An 18,210-nucleotide genomic window follows, 5' to 3' on the forward strand; every position below is an offset into this window, starting at 1 on the left:
AGGCGGCGTGATGCCGTTCTATCCGTGGCACCTCTATGGTGGAAGCCCCCCGCCTGGCAAATTTCAGTCGTGACTGGTTTAACACGAATGGTTCCCGCTGAATCTGAGAGTTTAATACTCGTGGAATCCTAGAGGGGCCAGTAAGGAATGCCCAGTCCTTAAGATCCTTGACTCCCAGATTGGGAGGGGTGGTGTCTGAGGAGGGGTTGGAATAGATGTGGGGAGGCGAGAAATCAGTCGTGGGGTGAATATTCAAGGGGGGTGGGGAGAGAGGGGTGCACCTGCAGAGCAAGACTGAGCCCCTCCAGGAGTATGGAGCTCCATCCCCTGCTGGGTTCCTTGCAGCTGACAGTCCCAGAGGGCCAGGGGTGTTTTGACTGCCCCCCTGTAGATCAGGTTCTCCCCCAGTTCCTGCGGCTTTTTGCATGTGGAGGGCCTCAGGGGACAGGCAGCAACGCCGAAGCAGGGATGACCAGAGACCTCTTGGCCATCTTGGAGGCTGTGGGCTGCCAGTGGCTCTTCGGGGGCGGCTGCCAGAACGCTGCCCCCAAGCTGCTCCGTGATCTGGCGGTTGCTCTGTGCCACTACGCAGCGCCACTCCAGCAGGAGCCAGAGGAAGGAGACGCCGGCTCCCCCTACGCAGCAGTCGCCGACAGAGCAGAAGATGCCGGCCTGGTGTTGTGCAATGTCGTGGCCAAAGTGGAAGCGGCAAAAGGCCTGGGCTCTGCGGCGGTTGGCTCAGCCCTGCGGCAGTTGGCGGGGCCTGCGTTCGTCTTTGCTGTGACTCACGTGGCAGACACGCCCTGGAGCAAAGCGAGGAGTCGGTCTCTGGCTCAGGAGCTGCTGGATGGTCTGCTTCGAGCCTCCGATTGCCGGTCGGTACCTGAGTTCCTCAGAGGTGCCCGTGAAGGCGAAGACGGCTGGTTTGCCGCAGTGATGCAATGCCTGAAACCAGAGTTAACCAAGTGAGTGAAAGCCCAGCAATGGGCACCAAAGTGCCAGTCTCTAATGGAGATTATATTCATGGGCCTCTGAATAAAGGCTTTTCGTCAGCCTTGTGGCCAAAAGATAGTTCGGACTTCCAGTTCACCGGCCACAGCCAGCCTGGCCCATGGTCAGGAATGCTAGGAGTTCTAGTCCAAAACATCTGGAAGGGTGAGCTAGGGAAACCAAACATCTGGGCTAGTATAAGGCAGCTCCCTACACAGTTAGTTTTTCCTCTCTGGCTATATGTCAATCCAAGATCAGGCCACACGCCCTGAGGGATGTAATTATTCTCTTCCTTCCGCTTCAGAGAAACATGGCAGCGCAACCCAGCGACAAAGCACGTGTTCTCCTCGATGCTCCTGCAGGTCACGAGGCCCTGGCTCAGCCAGCACTTGGAGAAAGTCTTGCCACCTTCATTGCTGCTGTCAGATGACTACCGAGTAGAAAATAAAATCCTGGGAGTGCAGTGCCTACACCATATCATTCGCAATGTGGTAAGAAAAAGGCAGTGCAAATGCCATGCTTCTCCCATGCTGGCATCAAGGGTAGGCATGATTGGACCCCTGCCAAGGCCCCGTTCCCCAGCAGGGGTCCACTCACAGCCACCTGGACTTGCTTCTCCTCTTCACCATTGCAACACGCTCGTTCGCCTGCTTCTCGCTCTGGCCCAGACCACAGTGGTGGTGAAAGGAAGAAGCAGTAGATGCCTACTTGCTCACTGGCGCTCACTCTCTCTCAAGTTAGCAAGTGGCAATGGCAATGAAAAAGTAGATTCTCTGAGAGACGGGCCCCATGGAGGGTGACTGTTCCAATGGCCCTCAAAATCCTGGAACTGGTTCTGATCCTGCTCCACCACAAGTGTCTGTTTCAGGGATCATGACTTATGAGTTCTTATCTCTAGCAGAAAATTGAAGATTGGCTTTGGGAATACGGCTTCATGACCTCATTTGACTTCAGAGCGAGGACTTATTCTCAGTGGTATTTCAGTGTGTGGCAGCCACAGCAGAAAACATCAGCATGGGCTGATTACCACCCACCCCCGTGGTTTTCATGGGGCTGATGGTCATGAGAATTGGCAGTTATCAGATTGTTATTAACATAGCTCAGGGTAAACATCCGTAGAATTGCACGATTATATGCAAGCAGAGATCATTTTTTGCTGGAGGTCTCGTAAATCATTTGCGACGTAGCAATTCAATCGCATGAATTTTCCTTACACTGTTGACGTTTTAAGGGGTGAAATGAATGCAATGAAAATTTGAGCATGCCCAAGGAGATGTAGATTCGTATTTATTGGGTTGGAGCCAGATTTCGTCATGCCTAGTAGAGTAGACCTATTGAAATCATTGGGTCTACTCTTGACTATGACTGAAGCTGGATCCAATCCCTTACACATACTTGCATGCATGTTTCCTATAGAGATCTGAGACAGTGCCAAGCAGAGCATGAAGGATCTAATCAAGTTGCCTATTCCAAGCATCTGGTCATCAAAATTACACTGCCTCTGAATGTTGTCATTATGCTAGATCCTGGCCTGTCAAGGACCCATCAAAGCTCTTTGTCAGTGTTCAGTGTTCTGCACTACAGCATAGATGAATGTTGTATCTTTGGGGAGATCCCTTTTTGCACAATGCAAGCGAATGCATCCACAGCCAAGCAAGCCAAGCTAACATAATTTCCTCTTGTTGCAGCCGGCAGCTGACCTCTGCCACTTCAACAGGGCTCAGGTTGTGTATCATGCGCTCTCCCACCATCTTTACAGCAAGGAGGCTCAGCTCATGCAGGTATTGTATTTAATGTTGAACTGCTGAGGGATTCTGTTAAATTCAGCAGTATATAAATGCTACACAAAAAATAATAAACATGGACAGGGGTGATGGGAGTTGTAGTTCATGTCATCTGGAGGGCCACGGATTCCCCAGTGAGCTTCACAACAGAGTGGAGAACTGAACGTAAGTCTTAAGTCCAACAATCTGACCATAGATTCACCTCATTGTCGAGAGCCAGTGTGGTGTAGTGGCTAAAGCGTTGGACTGGAAGTCAGGAGATCTGGGTTCTAGTCCCCACTCGGCCATGGAAACCCACTGAGTGACTTTGGGCCAGTCACAGACTCTCAGCCCAACCTACCTCACAGGGTTGTTGTTGTGAGGATAAAATGGAGCAGAGGAGGAGGATTATGTACACCGCCTTGGGTTCTTTGGAGAGAAAAGGCGGGATACAAATGCAATAAATAAATAATCTCATTGCTCAAAACAGGTTGTGTTGCCGTGTTTGCTGGACTTGCTGCCAATCCTGGAGAGAGCCCCACAGCGGCTTGCGGCGCCCTCCGACGAGGTGCTCCGGCTGGTCCTGACGCACATGGAAACGGAACACCGGCTGTCCTTACGGAGGGTGTACGCCAGGAGCCTGCCTGCCTTTGTGGAGAGGTGAGACATGCTGCTCCCATCCACCTCCTGCACTTTGCAAGCAGATCGCCCACTCTTTGTGCAAAGGTTTTAACCCTCAACCAATTTGTCTTTTGAAAGGCTCGGCATCCAGGTAGCCCGTCACCTGAAGAGGCTGCAGCAAGTGATTGTGGGATACCTGGAGGTCTCCGATGGACCCGAGGAAGCTGCTCGACTGGCAACATTAGAAACGCTGAAGCGCACGATACAGCACGCCTGGCCCAGGTACCCTTATAAGCCCAAAGCATTAGCAACCTCAAGACTGGATGACTGCAATGCACCCTCTGTGGGGCTGCCCTTGAGGCTGCTCCGGAAGCTGGAGCGAGTGCAGAATGCGGCAGCTTGGCTCTTGTCGGGAGCCGCCACTTTTCAGCCCGCAACTTGGCTGCCTATTTGTTATAACTTCCCAATCAGACTGACATCCGTTTTCCGTCTCCGTGCTGTAGAATGACCTGCCGTCTCACTGTACTCCTCAAGGCTTTGCTGCGAATGATGTGGGACGTGGTTACAGACAGCAGCTCAACCCCTGAACCAGTGAAAAACGCATTGCTCCAGAGAGCCACCGAGTGCCTTCTGTTGCTGGACCACTCCTCCCACGGACAGGTGAAGGTGAGCAAGCGTGAGGTTTCGAGCCCTGCAGTCCCAAGGTGAAGTGTGCCTGTGCTGCAGGCAAAAGCAAGCAGCCTCATTCTTCACAAGAGAGCAGACTGCTGAATCCTCTGAGGGCATTGTTTGTCTTAACGTCTGTCAGGCAGGCAACACAGATTGACACTGTGGGGACAGAGTGCTGGACTAGATGGACCTTTGGTCTGATCCAGCGTGGCTCTTCCTGTGTTCTAATGACAGCTAATCAACATGCATTGTATGAAACCTACACACACAATCACATACAGGGAAGTCTACACACATGTTCATTTAGTGCAGTTTCTCCTATGTGGGGCTGTAAAGCAACTCATGAGAATAATCCTTCTGGACCCGGAGTCTCCAATATGGTGCCTGTGGGCACCAGTGAGCCCATAGACACCTCTTGGTGCCTGACACTTGCAATGTTTATTTCATAAGATCCTTTTTTTAAAAAAAATCATTGTAAGGTTGCCATGTTGCAAAGCAAAGTGCTGCTCTTGAGCATCATAGTGTGTTTTGGGGCTCAGCCCCCACTTCCGCCTTCTACTTAAGGTGGGGAATGAGGTGTTTTGGTGACCAGCCATGCCCACGTTGACGGCCATTTTATGAATGAGCAAGCCGCTCCGCAACGCTCAAAATGTCAAGTGTAGCCACCGACGCAAAAAGGACGGGGGGAGCCAATCTGGACCCCAACATGCAGGGACATTTAATGGCATTTGGCGCAGTACTAAGCATGCAGAAGGTGTCAGGTTCAATCCCTGGCACTTCCAGGTAGGACTGCCAGTGACTACTAGCCATGCCAACCTGTGTAAAGTAGACAATACTGACTGACTCCATATACAGTAGTTTCTTACGGTATGCCCTACGGATGTAGAGCAGAATAGGAGGCAATTGATGCCCATTTCTAATAGGAGGACCATATTTGATTTCCCTGCCTCACCACAGGTCCTACTGCAAGGAGTCCTCCGCAGCTGTCAAGATGAGCACCTCAAGGAATACCTGCAGAAAGTGCAAGAGGAGCCTACAAAAAGTTTATCTCCCCCGGAGCTCAAGAAAGAAATTTAATAAAGATAAGACTATTCAAAGGTTGGAAGGAGCAATTCTCCAGCTTTTAAGAATCCTATCCCAACTCCACCGGCATTCCTGCCCTGCTATAGCAAAAGTTTTATTTATTACTGGAGGAAAAGAGGCCAAAAAAAATTACAGATGGTTAACTTCAAGTTTGTTCTGGTGTACTTATTTATATGCCGTTTTTATAGCCCCCACCCACCCAAAGCCTCAAAGCAGCTCACGGGATTAATCGACATGTACCAATATTGAAAAATACCCACCCTCTTGGCTCCCTAGCCCAGAAAGACAGAATTTTTTTAAATATATTTTTTCGTAGTTGTCAGTATTAAAAAAATATACTCCTAAAAATGATAAATGTAGGGCTTATTGGAAGACTCAGTCATTCCTTAGTCGCGGTTGAGGCTTTCAATCAGCTGGATGTTTCCTACTGCGGTCTTCAGTCTTGGGCCTTGTGAAGGCAGCCTTTGCCCAAAGCCGCTGGCGCCCCCATCCCACGCCACCACCCAGCTTGTTCAGGACAGCGTTCTCGAACACGGGAAGAGTCACGTCGCTTTCGCTTTAGACAGGGGCTCCGTTTCCTGTTCGTATTCTATTTCAACGTAAGCTCGTTTCCTCCTTGCTGGGCCCTTCAGGGGAGCTTTGCCCTTAGACCTGGGCTGTCGTTCTCGCTCCTCCTCCTCGCTGGATGTAGCCTCTTCTTCCTCTTCCCCGCTGCTCGACGCCAGTTTATCCATATCCTGGAAGGAGAAAGGAACAAGGTGAAACCCAACTATGCCTCTGCTTTTGTGCAGTCCTGTACGGGACCTTGGGTACAGGAAAGCCCAGGGGGAACCTCCAAAGTCAACCATGAAGCTCTCCGTTCTTTGACTCCTTAAAAATGTTTAAACCAAAACCTTGGGAAATGTTAAGTAGATTTCTTTCCTCTCTTTCTAGCCCCACGATTTCTCTCCCTACCACCATCTCTTTAGCTCACCTATGACTAGCCAGCCCCCCACGGCAGGCATAATGTAACTAGCCACATCCTCCATGGGAGCCATTTTGTGGTGGTGCCCACAGCAGTTTCTCAAGTTCCAAAATGTGCCTACGGGTCTAAAAAGGTTGGGAACTGCTGAGTGCCCTGAGACACTCTAAAGCAGCCTTCTTCAAACTGGCATCCTCCAGATATGTTGGACTACAGCTCTCAGCATCCCCTAGTCAAGCTGGCTAATGGATGCTGGGATTTGAAGTCCAACACATCTGGGGGGTGCCAGGCTTGGGGAAGGCTGGTCTAAACCCCCTTCCCTATACATGTTTTGGCTTCAGCTGCTACTCTGTACGTCTACAAAGTTACAGCCAACATCATCTTCAAATACCCGACCACCAATTATTTGCTGGTTTTCTGTCTTTCGTGCAGATTTTCTTCATTATCAGATTGAAAGGCCTCTCCTCAGGCTGCTACTGGCAGTAAGAGCTTTAAGCTAAAATAGGCTGGTATTTGGGGGGGGGGGCAACCCCCTTTGACTTCACCCCCATCACCACTGGAATGCAGCTGCTCGGAGCTTCTCCGAAATGTATTCCTTCCCTCAGGCTGAAAGAGATTCAACAGTAAGCTATAAGGACATAAGAGCCTCTTCAGCAGGCTGTGCTTACCTCGAAATCACTGAGGTCGCTCTCATCTACCTCCACAAATTCCCTCTTGTTCAAATCCTGCAGGGAGAGCATAGCAAAAACTCAGAAAATGAAGGGGAAATGACTGGTCAATTCCCAGTCCCTGATCAACAAAATCTGACATTTTGAGAAACCCAGTTTCTGGAAGCAGTACATGCACAAATTATGTGTCCTCCAGAATACAGTCAGGTGAGAAACTGGTTTCCTTCAACCCAACCAGTCTATATCTGAAGGTTGGAGGAAACCAATGAGATATGGTTTATGCTGGTAATGTCCCATCTGCAGATGTGACTTCTTTGGACTAGTCTCCTAATCACATGAACTTTTAACTCACAATGTGGACGATTAATACTAAGAGCCCATAATGTATTTCTGCAGGAGGAGATCTTAGGGAAGGGAGAAGGAATTCCCAACAGAGGTACCCTATTTCTTCGATTCTAAGGCACACTTTTTCTCCCATATAAACATCTCTAAAAATGGGGTGCGTCTTAGAATCGCGGGTGTGTCTTTTTTTCCTGTTGGTGGTACTGAAATTAAGGTGTGTCTTACAATCAATGATGTCTTACCATCGAAGAAATACGGTATGTATTAGACAAGAATGTACTAGACAAGAATGCATGACATATTCAGCAGAAATACCTTGCAACTTTTGCAAACACAATTTTCTCCTTGTTGATATGCAAAAACTCACTTTAACAGGTAAGACAGTGTTAAATGTTAATAGTAAATATTGTCAGGGACTTGACAATGACACTCTCCGTCTGGAGAGCAACATCAGCAAGAGAGTTTCAAAAGCATTACTTCATCCTCCTCCTCTTCTTCCTTCTTCTCTGTATCCGAATCGCTCTCGCTCTCGGCGTCCTGCTGTTCTAGAGCTTTGTCGAAGGCGTGGATGGGGAAGTTATATATGTCGCCGTACTAAAAAGAGGACACGCCAAGAAGAAGCAGAACATGACTGGATGATCCCAAAACACAAAAACAAATTCTGCAAAGCCAGTGATTTCCAGGAATATATATTCCAAAAGGCCGTCTGGAATTGGCAATTTTTCTGATGCCCCCTCTCCCCTCCTTATTTATTTATTTACAATATTCATATATACCGCTCCCCATTGAAAATTTCGGAGCGGTGTACAAGATAAAATAAAATAAAAACCGAATAAAACACTTTAAAATAGATTTTAAAAGAAGCAAAATGTACATTGAACCGTGGCTGGTCATTAAAGAAAGGCTTTCTGGAATAATGACGTTTTCAGGAGGCGCCAAAAGGAATACGAAGTTGGCGCCTGCCTGACCTCCAGAGGCAGGGAATTCCATAGGAGGGGGGCCACCACACTGAAGGCTCTACCCCTGGTAGACTCCAATCGGAGGATGGGTCTAATGTGGAACCACCAGGAGCATGCCCTAGGATGATCTCAGTGCCCGGGCAGGTTGGTATGGGTTTCTACCAACACAGTTTCTTAGCCTGGGTGCCAGAGAACATAAGACCACCTATGCTGTAGTCCAACTTTCTGCTCACACAGTGGCCAATCAGTTGCCTATAGAAGCCCACAAGTAGGCCATGAGCTCAACAGCAACCTCCCACTCAGGTTCTCCAGCAACTAATTTTCTCTAAAACAGCAGGCAACAGAAAGCCAACAGGACTGATAGCCACATCCTCCATGAATTTGCCCAATCCCCTTTTAAACCCATCCACATCAGTAGACCTCACTACATCCTGCGGTCGTGAATTCCATGGTTTAAATATGTGATTTGTGAAGAAGTATTTCTTTATATCTGTCCGGAACCTCGGACCATCCTGTCCAACATGGAATTTGCCCCCTTTCCACAGCAGCTGTAACTTAGCCACAGGTAAGGTAGTCGTCATGAGCGGTAAGGCAATAAAAACAGGCAGCTATTTAAGCGCCATTTCCTTTCATGCACTGCTTTACTGGAAACCGCAAGGGAACTCTACCTCTGGGTGAACACCATGAACTATTTAGGAGGCCATACCGTTTCCTGCTTGAGTCTCTCCAACAATTCTTTTTCAATTGCGTTGTCCAGCTGAGCTGCAATCAGAGCTTTTTCCTGGCGGAAGCAAACAGAAAAAGGGAGTTAATTCAGAGCTGGGAAGAGGATGCCCCTGGGAAAGGGTCAATTCCTCCCATCCTCGTCAGAAGGTAGCGACTTGCCAGGGGCTTTGGCCTGATAGATGAGCGATCATGGCTGCCGTGCTCAGTAAAACACATCTGGGGCAGATGCAAGCTCAAAGGGAGGACTGAGAATCTGATGATTATCATCATCATCATCATCCTTGTGATATAGGGCGGGATGCAAATGTCAGGACAACTGGATCTTGGAGCTGCCATTTTTATTTCCCACAATGCCCCTGACCTGTCATCACTCTGGGACGTTATGGGAAATAAAAACGTTGATGCACAGACTGAGCTGCTAGATATTGATCATCGTGCTGGGAGGGAAAATGGTGAAGGGGAAGCCCAGGGAAGCATCGCCAACAAGTCCTGCTGAGCCACTACCAAAGGTAGCCATGTGCTAATATTGGGTCCCGGGTGCGAGACAAACTGTTGGGTTGAAGAGCCATTGCTCCAGGCAGGTACGTTACCTCTCGCCTCTTCTCACGCCTTTCGACCTTTTGGTTCAACGGGACAAGTTTCCTCCTACGAAGGGGAAGAAGCGGTTAGCGGAGTGGCGTTGCAAGCCAGGAGTCACCCAGCCACTAGAAACAAAGTTAGAGTGAGCGTTCTTTCCACCCTGAGACAGCTGTGGCAGCACCGGAGCTAACTCAGGGACTATGCAGCATTTAACATCAGACTGAAAGAACCCCAGTTGGGCTTAGCAGTGTCATGGAGCCACAGCTCATAGGGACACAGAATTGGCACGGTTTGATGAGCAAGGGCACGGGTGTCATCTGCCACACCCCAACCAGAACTCCCTGTTCCCTCTTGAGCTCAGCTGAAATTTTCCAAACAACAATACATCGTTCCCTGTTGTTGCCATGCAAAGTGTTTTTGGGGTGGGGTGGCCTGGCCTTGAATGGGAATTTAAACCCATTAAGGTTTTCCAAGGAAAAACCACCACCTGCTTCTGATGGAGATTAAAATGGCAAGACCTGGTTTGGATCAACACAGCTGCCTGCATGTTTGGACAGGGTGCGCTTCAAGGTGCGCTTGTGGGGACTGTCACGAGGAGCACCTGCACGACTCGGGCTGCGTTGGCGCAAGTCTGCAGGGAGACCAAACCAAAAGACCTCCAGGAAAGGCCAACCAAAGGAGCGCCGCGACTTACTGCCTCTTGAGCGTCAGCTTGCGGATCCGGATCAGGTACTGGGTGATCTTGGTGAAGCGCTGCTTGCACTTGTGCCGGATGAAGCGGGGCCAGTAGATCAGGTTCTCGTCAATCTCCTCCAGCGCTTTCTCGTAGTTCTTGCTCAGCCGGACCTGCCAGAAACGGGAAGGCGAGACGTCTGCAGCGGCTCGGAGAAGGGACGTCAAAGCAGGGTGGATTTGATTTAAATCACAATTTAAATCACCACTCAGACTCGATTTAATCATGTGACTCCCCCCCCCAAAAAAAGTGCACTCTCCCTCGCTGTGTTTTACCCAACTCAGAGTTACCAAAGACTCGTTCTTGCTGGTATAATCTTAATATTTACAACCAGATGAAGGTTTCATTTTTAGAATAGCAACTTTTCAGATTAGTTTTACAGTTATCTCAAAAAAAATAGTGATTTGGTAATACTATTAGAAACACATCATTAGATAGATAATTATGAAATTATTGCAAGGTGAACTGTCTCCAGTTTAATAGGTTAATCATTCATATTTGGACAACTTTTCTGCTCTACTTTATTAGAAGGAGAAAAATAATCTTACAGAAATCTCTGGAAGAGCATGACATTGTGAATGGATTAATGGAATTCATTTACCAAAAAAATTAAACAGCTTCATGCTACATAATTAAAAACTAATCCTTATTTCATGATGAATAACCTTTGGTCTGTAATGTATCTTAAACAGAAAACTATCTTTAGATAGATTTTTCCTCAAAAAGCATTTTATTAAAAAAATCCAATTTAAATTTAAAAAAACCCGATTTTTTTAATTTATTTTTTTAGAAAATCATTGATTTTTATCCACCCTGCATCAAAGCAATGCGTAGCTCAGCGTGCAGTTTGGGCGGCCGGGAGGGGGGGGGGTTTACAATTCCCGTTTTGAGACAAGCAACCAGAACTACAGATAGTATTCCTATTGCAGCCGCACCACTGATTTCTATAAAGTAGGAGGATGTTTTGAACTATAACTCCCATAATCCCCCACTGCCAGCCATGCTGGCCGGGGCTGATGAGAGTTGTAGTGCAAAACATCTGGAGGACAACGGTTGCCTGCTCCTGTTATAAAGGCTTTATTGACTTTCAGTTTTATTTTCAATCCCTTTCTTAAGAACAGAGGAATCTGCCTTTTACCTGGTCTTATTATTTGTCCCTATAGTTCAGCAGCTCCCCAAGATTTCAGAAGGGTTTTTTCAAGCCATGGCTGGAGATGCCAGTTATTAAACTTGGGACAGTTTGCATGAAGAGCATCCGTTCTGCCACTCAGCAACAGCATTTTTATGTTATGCTGTTATGATAGAACATCTTTTCCCATCAATCCTAAAACGACACTTGCGTTTTAACTACCAAGTTGACCTTCTTTTCCCTATTGAGCCATCCGCCACAACCTCTTTTCCTCTCTTAGAACGGAGGCCAAACTGTGCAACCTAGTTCAGACAGTGTGCTGCTAGATAAGCAAAGGCAGAGAACGTAGTCAAGAAACAGATCCACTCCTAAAAAGTCTGATTGCCTCCACAATCATCTTGCGCAGGAGAAAGCAGCTCCAAATATCAAGTTAAACATGAACAGATCACAAACACACACACACACACACACTCGTAGCCCTAGCAAGTTTGGAAGGAGAGCTTACCCGTTCCCACAGCCGGTTGGGGAAAGCGGAACGTTCAATGGTCTTCATGTAAAGGTAACACTGCCCTAAGACAGAAGTAGCATACAGATGTGTAAGAGTCACAGCCAGGTCTGCCACAGCCTTGGTTAATAGATGCAGGATGTGCCTCACACAAGACAGAGCATAAATCATGCAAGGTCATCAGACCGCCGCTCAGAAAGTACTGGAGCTTCTAGCTGAGCAGCAGCTGTGCCTAATGTTTAATGTATTTATTATTTTACCTTGTTCGGCTTTTGGATTGAAATTCTTATATAAACCATCTTATGATATCAAGCAGTGTATCAGTAGCTTAAATAATAAGGACAATACCAAAACTCCTACTTAAAAGAAAGTACAAAATCTACTGATATTCTCAAGAGCGGGCATTTGGTTACCAGATCCAATGGATAAAGAGGAATCAAGTGGGATAGAAATGGCACCTTTACTGCAAGCTCTTTGCCTTCTGGTTGTAGCTCGGGCTGTTCTATCATGTACAGGGGTGTTGTACCTTTCACCCCGAGGGCCAATTTCAATTCCAGAGAAGTTCCCGGGGGCCACATTCCGATGATGGGTGGAGCCAAGCTGAAAGGCGTGGGGCCAACCCCCATATTTTAACTTAAAGCTCTTACTGCCAGTAAGGAAGTAAATGCATTAGGAGATTTATTTCAACATTTTTGAATGGGGGACGGGGATGTGCAAAAGCTGGGAAACTAACAAATAGTCGGGGAAAGGGTCATCTGGGGAGGGCCGGATTGGGACCCCAGATGTGGCCACCTGGCCTGAAGTTCAACACTCCATCTCTAGCACTACGTGCAACATCAGACTCATAGGATGTGTTACAAGTAATTCCTACTGGGCAAAGGATAAAGTGTTGGTTATCACCTTTAAAGCCCTACATGGTTTGGGTCCAGGCAACCTGCAGGATCGCCTTCTCCTGTACAACCTGCCCCGCACACTCAGGTCCTCTGGGAAGAATCTACTTCAGTCTGCCAAAATTAGGCTGACAAGTATTACCCAAAGGACCTTCTCTTCTGCTGCTCCCAGACTGTGGAATGGCCTGCCAGAGGAGACTTGTCAACTTAACAGTCTTTTAGCATTTAAGAAAGCTATGAAGACTGATCTATTCTGGCAGGCCTATCCAGTGGAATTTTAGGATGTTTTTAGGATGTTTTAATAATGTATACTATATTTTTAATTCAGTTTTATGTATTTTATACTTATTGTTGATCCCCACCTTGATCCAAACGGAGAGGCGGATAAGAAATAAATTTTAATATATCATTATTATTATTATTATTATTATTATTATTATTGCATAATTTTTGTTGTTTATTCGTTCAGTCGTTTCCAACTCTTCGTGACTTCATGGACCAGCCCACGCCAGAGCTTTCTGTCGGCTGTCGCCACCTCTAGCTCCCCCAAGGTCAAGTCTGTCCCCTCCAGAATATCATCCGTCCATCTTGCCCTTGGTCGGCCCCTCTTCCTTTTGCCTTCCACTTTCCCTAGCATCAGCCTTTTCTCCAGGGTATCCTCATTATGTGGCCGAAGTACTTCAGTTTTGCCTTTAAGACCATTCCCTCAAGTGAGCAATCTGGCTTTATTTCCTGGAGTATGGACTGGTTTGATCTTCTTGCAGTCCACGGCACTCTCATTTGACCTTTGCAGAGCACTTCCAAGTGCTCAAAGTGCTTCATATGCGTTGCCAACTCGTAATCCTTACACGCAACAACCCTGTAAGGTAAGTCACTATTACTGTGCCCAAGACTGCCGGGGGTCTGGTCTGAGAGTGAATGGCTTGCCTAAACCCACCCAGGGAGTTCATGACAGAGGTGAGATTTAAACCAGGCGCTTCCTGGTTCGCAACTCAGTCTTTTCCTCTCTCTGCTACACCAGCTCCTAGGAGGTCATCAGATGCAAAACCTCCTTGCTGGCAGCTGGGGAACTCAAAGCAAACCAGCTCAGAACGCAATCGCTCAAGGCCATTGCTACCAGTGCGAGATGAAGGGCAGGTTCTGTACACCCAGGGTTGACTCGCATTTCTAGAGAACACGCGAATTCAGTTGCTAAGCAGAGACACAACTCTATGGGCTAGCGCCATCTGGACCATGTTGCACCATGCACCAAGCTGAAATCATGTGCAAAAACACAGGAGTTCAACGCTTTCTTCTTTCAGCAACCAGGTCCCATTTATGTTCCAGGTCTTAATTAGCTGGCTGGCTTCTTTTTATTTTTAAAATTCCGAAGAAATTGCACACATGTTAATGTCTACACCTGACTGCCGGGGGGGGGGGGGGGGGCAGGGAGTGGGGGCCAGGGAAACTAAGCCCACACAATGCAGAATCAGTTGGCTGGGTTTGCAGTGCCCATCCGAGAACTGATCCTCAAGCCGAAAGGAAGGATGAACACTGGTTATAATTGCTCAGGATCCTTGCCCAAACCTTACCTTTCTCTTCCTTGATGGTAGCATACTGGCTGTTTGCCAAGGGGCAGGAGGAGCGGTTGCACAGGCCTGTTATGTTAAATTCATTCCGGCAAAAGCTCTGTGTTTTTGTCCTGCAAAGAAGAGACTTGGATTGAAATGGACATTTGAGTTCCTTTTGACACACAGGGCGTCGTTCAATCTAATTCTGTTATCAAAGCTGACTGCTGAACCAGGGGAATGACTCCAGGTGGTTTAGGCTGAAGCTAAAAAAGGCTATCTTGTCCCCCCAAAAAATCACACGCCTTGAGAACATTTTGATAACTTCAAAACCACAGTGGGACACCCAAGTCTTTGTGGTGCATGACGCACGGTGCTCCCTGCATATTCCTTTAATTCCCATATCCAAAGTGAGATAGCAGTCACTATGCCCCAAGGACACTAATAAAGAGTCGTACGACAAAGGGCTGATTCAAACATTCAGCTACTGATGTGGCACAGTCCTCTTAAATGAACATATTACATCAGTTTTCATGGGTGGGGCAAATCACGCGTTTGAGATCTCTCCCCAGAAGTGACACTGTTGCATGAACGAACTGTACCATGTGCTACCTCCCATTCTTTTGTTTTGAAAGGTAGCTGCTCTGTTCATAAGCATGTTAAAGTCTCCTGGGACGCAACATAGAAAGAAGCTAGACAGACCAGCCTGGCCGTAAATACTCCAAAGTACAGATATGAAGGTTTGGAGGAAGAACCAGGGCAGGGAGGAACAAAGTGGATGGAATCAGAAACACTTCCCCTCAATTTTCCAAAAATCACTGGGGGGAAAAGGGAGGAGAGGAATTCCTCCCTCCACCCCCAATTTTTTCCTTTTTTCTCTCCAGGCCTTCACATCTGTGTCCCAAACTACTGCCCCAAATAGCACTTTGCCCTGTAAACATTGGACTCATTGACAGCACAAGCTTGTCATGTTAAATTTTGCGATCACAAAACAATAGCACCAAAGTAGATACAAATAGATGATTTTTTTAAAAAAATAGAGATTTTAATTTATATCAGCTTTGTTTAGTTGTTTTTATTCCAGTTGCATTAACTGCACCTTAAAAAATATACCCTCTTAAAAGGGTATCTGCCTGCAATACATACATGTGGAATTTACACTCAAAATGCTTAGTACTGAATCCACACCTCTCTATTAAACATACTGGATTCGATTCAGTCTACAGCTGGAAACCTATGCAAATTTACCCAAGAGTAAGTCCTGTTGAACTCACTAGCACTTACTTCTGCGTACACCTGCCTAGGATTGTAAAGTCAGATAGCTGAACTAAGTTCTCACTGATAACAATGGGAAGTAAGTTAAGTCATGACTAACTTGTCCTATAAATTTCAGTGGGTTTTTAAGTTCAACGAACTTAAAACTACAGCCCGAGGGCTTACTTCTGAATAGACATGTGTAGGGCTGCATTGTTAGTCTGGATCTAACCCATTAAATCAAAGCCTGTTTTTCCCCAAAATCTGTCTCTTCAAGTCAGGCAGATAAATATCTTAAACACGAGCAGAGTTTCTGGAGGAAATAAAGGTTCTATTTAGTTACAGACAGATCTGCTTTAATTGTTTATAACAACCAATGAGTATGCATGCCTGTTCAGAAAATACATGAATTAGGAAGCTTAAATTCAATTTAAATCATTATTCAATTTGGCCCTTTTGCTTGGAGTTTTAAAGCCCAGGCAGCACTAGCAAAGTTGTTGCATCTTATGGCCTTTGAATTTGGCACAGATAGATGGAGGAGAAGCAGGAAAACTTACTTGATCTTAAATGAGCAGAACTGCTTGTTGCCGAGAGTATCCCAGACAATCTGACAAGACAAGATATTGTGTTAGTAACTCAAGAGACACTGTTGAGGCACAACGCAACGTTGTAACTTGGGTTCAGGGAACAGGAATCAATGGAATGTCTTGAAGGAGACTGAAGGATTCTGATGCGCAAGCCATGTGGCTAAGTCCTCATAAATCCCATCAGGCTCTGTGGCTTTGTCCTGACACTAAAACTAGAATGCTTGGAAATCTATACAGTAGCTTTTAACCTACACAATGAACAAAGCATGAGAAGATCAGATACTAAAGCTGGGCCCCCAGCAATACTAACAACCCCATAGGCTGATTGTTTTGTGACATCTTAGGCAACCTAGTGCTCACCAGATTTTTGTACTACAACTCCCATAAGCCCCAGAGAGCATGGCCAATAGTCAGGCATTCTGAGAGTTGTAGTTCAAAACATCTGGAGGGCACCAACTAACCTAAGGCCGGAGTAGGCTAACAGATTTAGGCTGCATTCCTATACACCAACCTTTCCCAACCTGGTGCTCTCCAGACGTTTTGGACTACAACTGCCAGAAACAAAGCCCTATGAAGAGAGACTGAAAGAACTGGGCATGTTTAGCCTGGAGAAGAGAAGAGACATGTTAGCACTCTTCAAATACTTAAAAGGTTGTCACACAAAGGAGGGCCAGGATCTCTTCTCGATCCTCCCAGAGTACAGGACACGGAATAACGGGCTCAAGTTACAGGAAGTCAGATTCCGGCTCGACATCAGGAAAAACTTCCTGACTATTAGAGCAGTACGATAATGGAACCAGTTACTTACGGAGGTCGTGGGCTCTCCCACACTAGAGGCCTTCAAGAAGCAGCTGGACAACCATCTGTCAGGGATGCTTTAAGGTGGATTCCTGCATTGAGCAGGGCATTGGACTCGATGGCCTTGTAGGCCCCTTCCAACTCTGCTATTCTATGATTCTATGAATTCCTGCTGCCATGAACTGATGGGAGTTGAAGTCCAAAACATCTGGAGGGCACCAGGTTGGGGGTAGGCTGCTATAGCAGAATTGCATAGGATTGGGCTGTTATGAAGCATGCATGGACTTAAGTCTACAGAGGCCATAGCTACCTTTAGCTGGAAGTTATAAATATACACATAGGTACCAGGATTGTAGGGTGACTAACAAAGGGGGCAAAAAAAAACGTCCATAAAAGACAAAACGTACAGTCATAGACAACTCTACATGAAGCCTAGATGCATCTTGCATGCATCTGAGAAGCATCACAAACTCTACATCTTGCATCCTATGACCTCGTGATTCTTCTGTTTACATTTCCCGTCCTTCAATGTTGTAGTAAATCAGCCTCCCCCAACCTGGTGCCCTCCAGATGTCTTGGCTTCCCAGAATCCCATAGCCAGTAACTGTGTGGACAATCCTGGGCGAGGTTGGACCCAGGGTCGAACTGGCAGCTTCCTGCGCTGCGTGGCTGCCCTCCCAGATTCGGTATAAAGGAGTGACACTCTGCACATGCTCAAGGGCCATCTCTTCCACACGCACACGCCCTGGCGACGTCACCCCTTCCCACGTGCAGAGAGAGGGAAGCCCGGGGAGAGGAGGAGGAGGCGGCAGCCCGGAGCAGCCAGACGGAACCGGAGAACCAATTTCTCTCCCCCCACCCACCCCAATTTCTCCCCCAACTCACGTCATCCGAGTGCATCTTGCAGCCACGAGGACGACCCACACCTAACGCATTTGAACGAGCAGATGGAGCTCAGGGACCCCAGCAGCACGCTGAGATCTCGCGAGAGCTGCGGCGCCGACGCCACGCGGAGACAGAGCCGCAGCCGCGCATGTTCCACCATAAACTATTATATAGACTAATGCAAAGAGCCTGTTTCCGGGTTCACGCGAACCTTTTTATTTTTTTTACTCCACTCTTGCAGAGATGCTAGAAATCAATGGATCAATCCAAGGTTTCAGCCCCGCTGTGACTGGACCTAGTGTGCGCGCCTCCTCCTCCCCCAAAAAGGGCAACATCAAAGATATGAGTTGTTACTCTTAAACTCGGGGTCCAGTGGAGGGTGGTGTGGCGGCTGTAATTTCAGTAAACCCAGGGTTCAGCAGCTTTAGCGTTCTGAGTAGCTCCAATGAAAACTCAGAATGGATTTATGGCTCCACCAAATTAGGAGCCACCAGCCTCCACTGCTCGGGTTTAACCTCGTG

The 18,210-nt window shown here is 47.2% G+C and overlaps 2 protein-coding genes across 3 annotated transcripts; one reads left to right on the forward strand and one right to left on the reverse strand.

Annotated features, from left to right (window-relative positions):
• Positions 1-232: 232 nt before the first annotated feature.
• On the forward strand, positions 233-5,144 carry TTI2 (TELO2 interacting protein 2). The gene is made up of 7 exons (XM_063139584.1): positions 233-965; positions 1,295-1,481; positions 2,679-2,771; positions 3,244-3,413; positions 3,513-3,656; positions 3,878-4,040; positions 5,001-5,144. Exons 1-7 carry the CDS (start codon positions 313-315, stop codon positions 5,118-5,120), a joined length of 1,530 nt encoding a protein of 509 aa, XP_062995654.1. The 5' UTR covers positions 233-312; the 3' UTR covers positions 5,121-5,144.
• Positions 5,145-5,211: 67 nt separating this feature from the next.
• MAK16 (MAK16 homolog) lies at positions 5,212-17,793 on the reverse strand. 2 transcript variants are annotated; one of them, XM_063139587.1, is made up of 10 exons: positions 17,690-17,793; positions 15,977-16,026; positions 14,190-14,299; positions 11,729-11,793; positions 10,056-10,207; positions 9,373-9,427; positions 8,763-8,837; positions 7,560-7,691; positions 6,756-6,803; positions 5,212-5,863 (listed from the first exon to the last, which is right to left on the reverse strand). In XM_063139587.1, the coding sequence occupies exons 1-10, from the start codon at positions 17,702-17,704 to the stop codon at positions 5,669-5,671; spliced, it is 897 nt and encodes a 298-aa protein (XP_062995657.1). In that variant the 5' UTR covers positions 17,705-17,793; the 3' UTR covers positions 5,212-5,668. The 2 variants fall into 2 exon arrangements, with proteins under 2 accessions (XP_062995657.1, XP_062995658.1); XM_063139588.1 differs by having other exon boundaries at positions 6,756-6,812; positions 7,575-7,691; positions 17,690-17,792.
• Between the last annotated feature and the right edge of the window lie 417 nt (positions 17,794-18,210).

This window comes from Elgaria multicarinata, chromosome 12 (genome assembly GCF_023053635.1).
Source record: "Elgaria multicarinata webbii isolate HBS135686 ecotype San Diego chromosome 12, rElgMul1.1.pri, whole genome shotgun sequence".
Classification (NCBI taxonomy): Eukaryota; Metazoa; Chordata; class Lepidosauria; order Squamata; family Anguidae; genus Elgaria; species Elgaria multicarinata.

Coding starts and splice junctions, on each gene's coding strand:
- TTI2 (XM_063139584.1), top strand. CDS start 313: ATGGAGCTCCATCCCCTGCTGGGTTCCTTGCAGCTGACAGTCCCAGAG. Junction 2,772..3,243: donor AGGAGGCTCAGCTCATGCAG/GTATTGTATTTA, acceptor TGCTCAAAACAG/GTTGTGTTGCCGTGTTTGCT. Junction 3,414..3,512: donor CTGCCTGCCTTTGTGGAGAG/GTGAGACATGCT, acceptor GTCTTTTGAAAG/GCTCGGCATCCAGGTAGCCC.
- MAK16 (XM_063139587.1), bottom strand. Junction 14,300..15,976: donor TTCTGCTCATTTAAGATCAA/GTAAGTTTTCCT, acceptor TCTTCTTTGCAG/GACAAAAACACAGAGCTTTT. Junction 6,804..7,559: donor ATGAAGTAATGCTTTTGAAA/CTCTCTTGCTGA, acceptor CAGGATTTGAAC/AAGAGGGAATTTGTGGAGGT.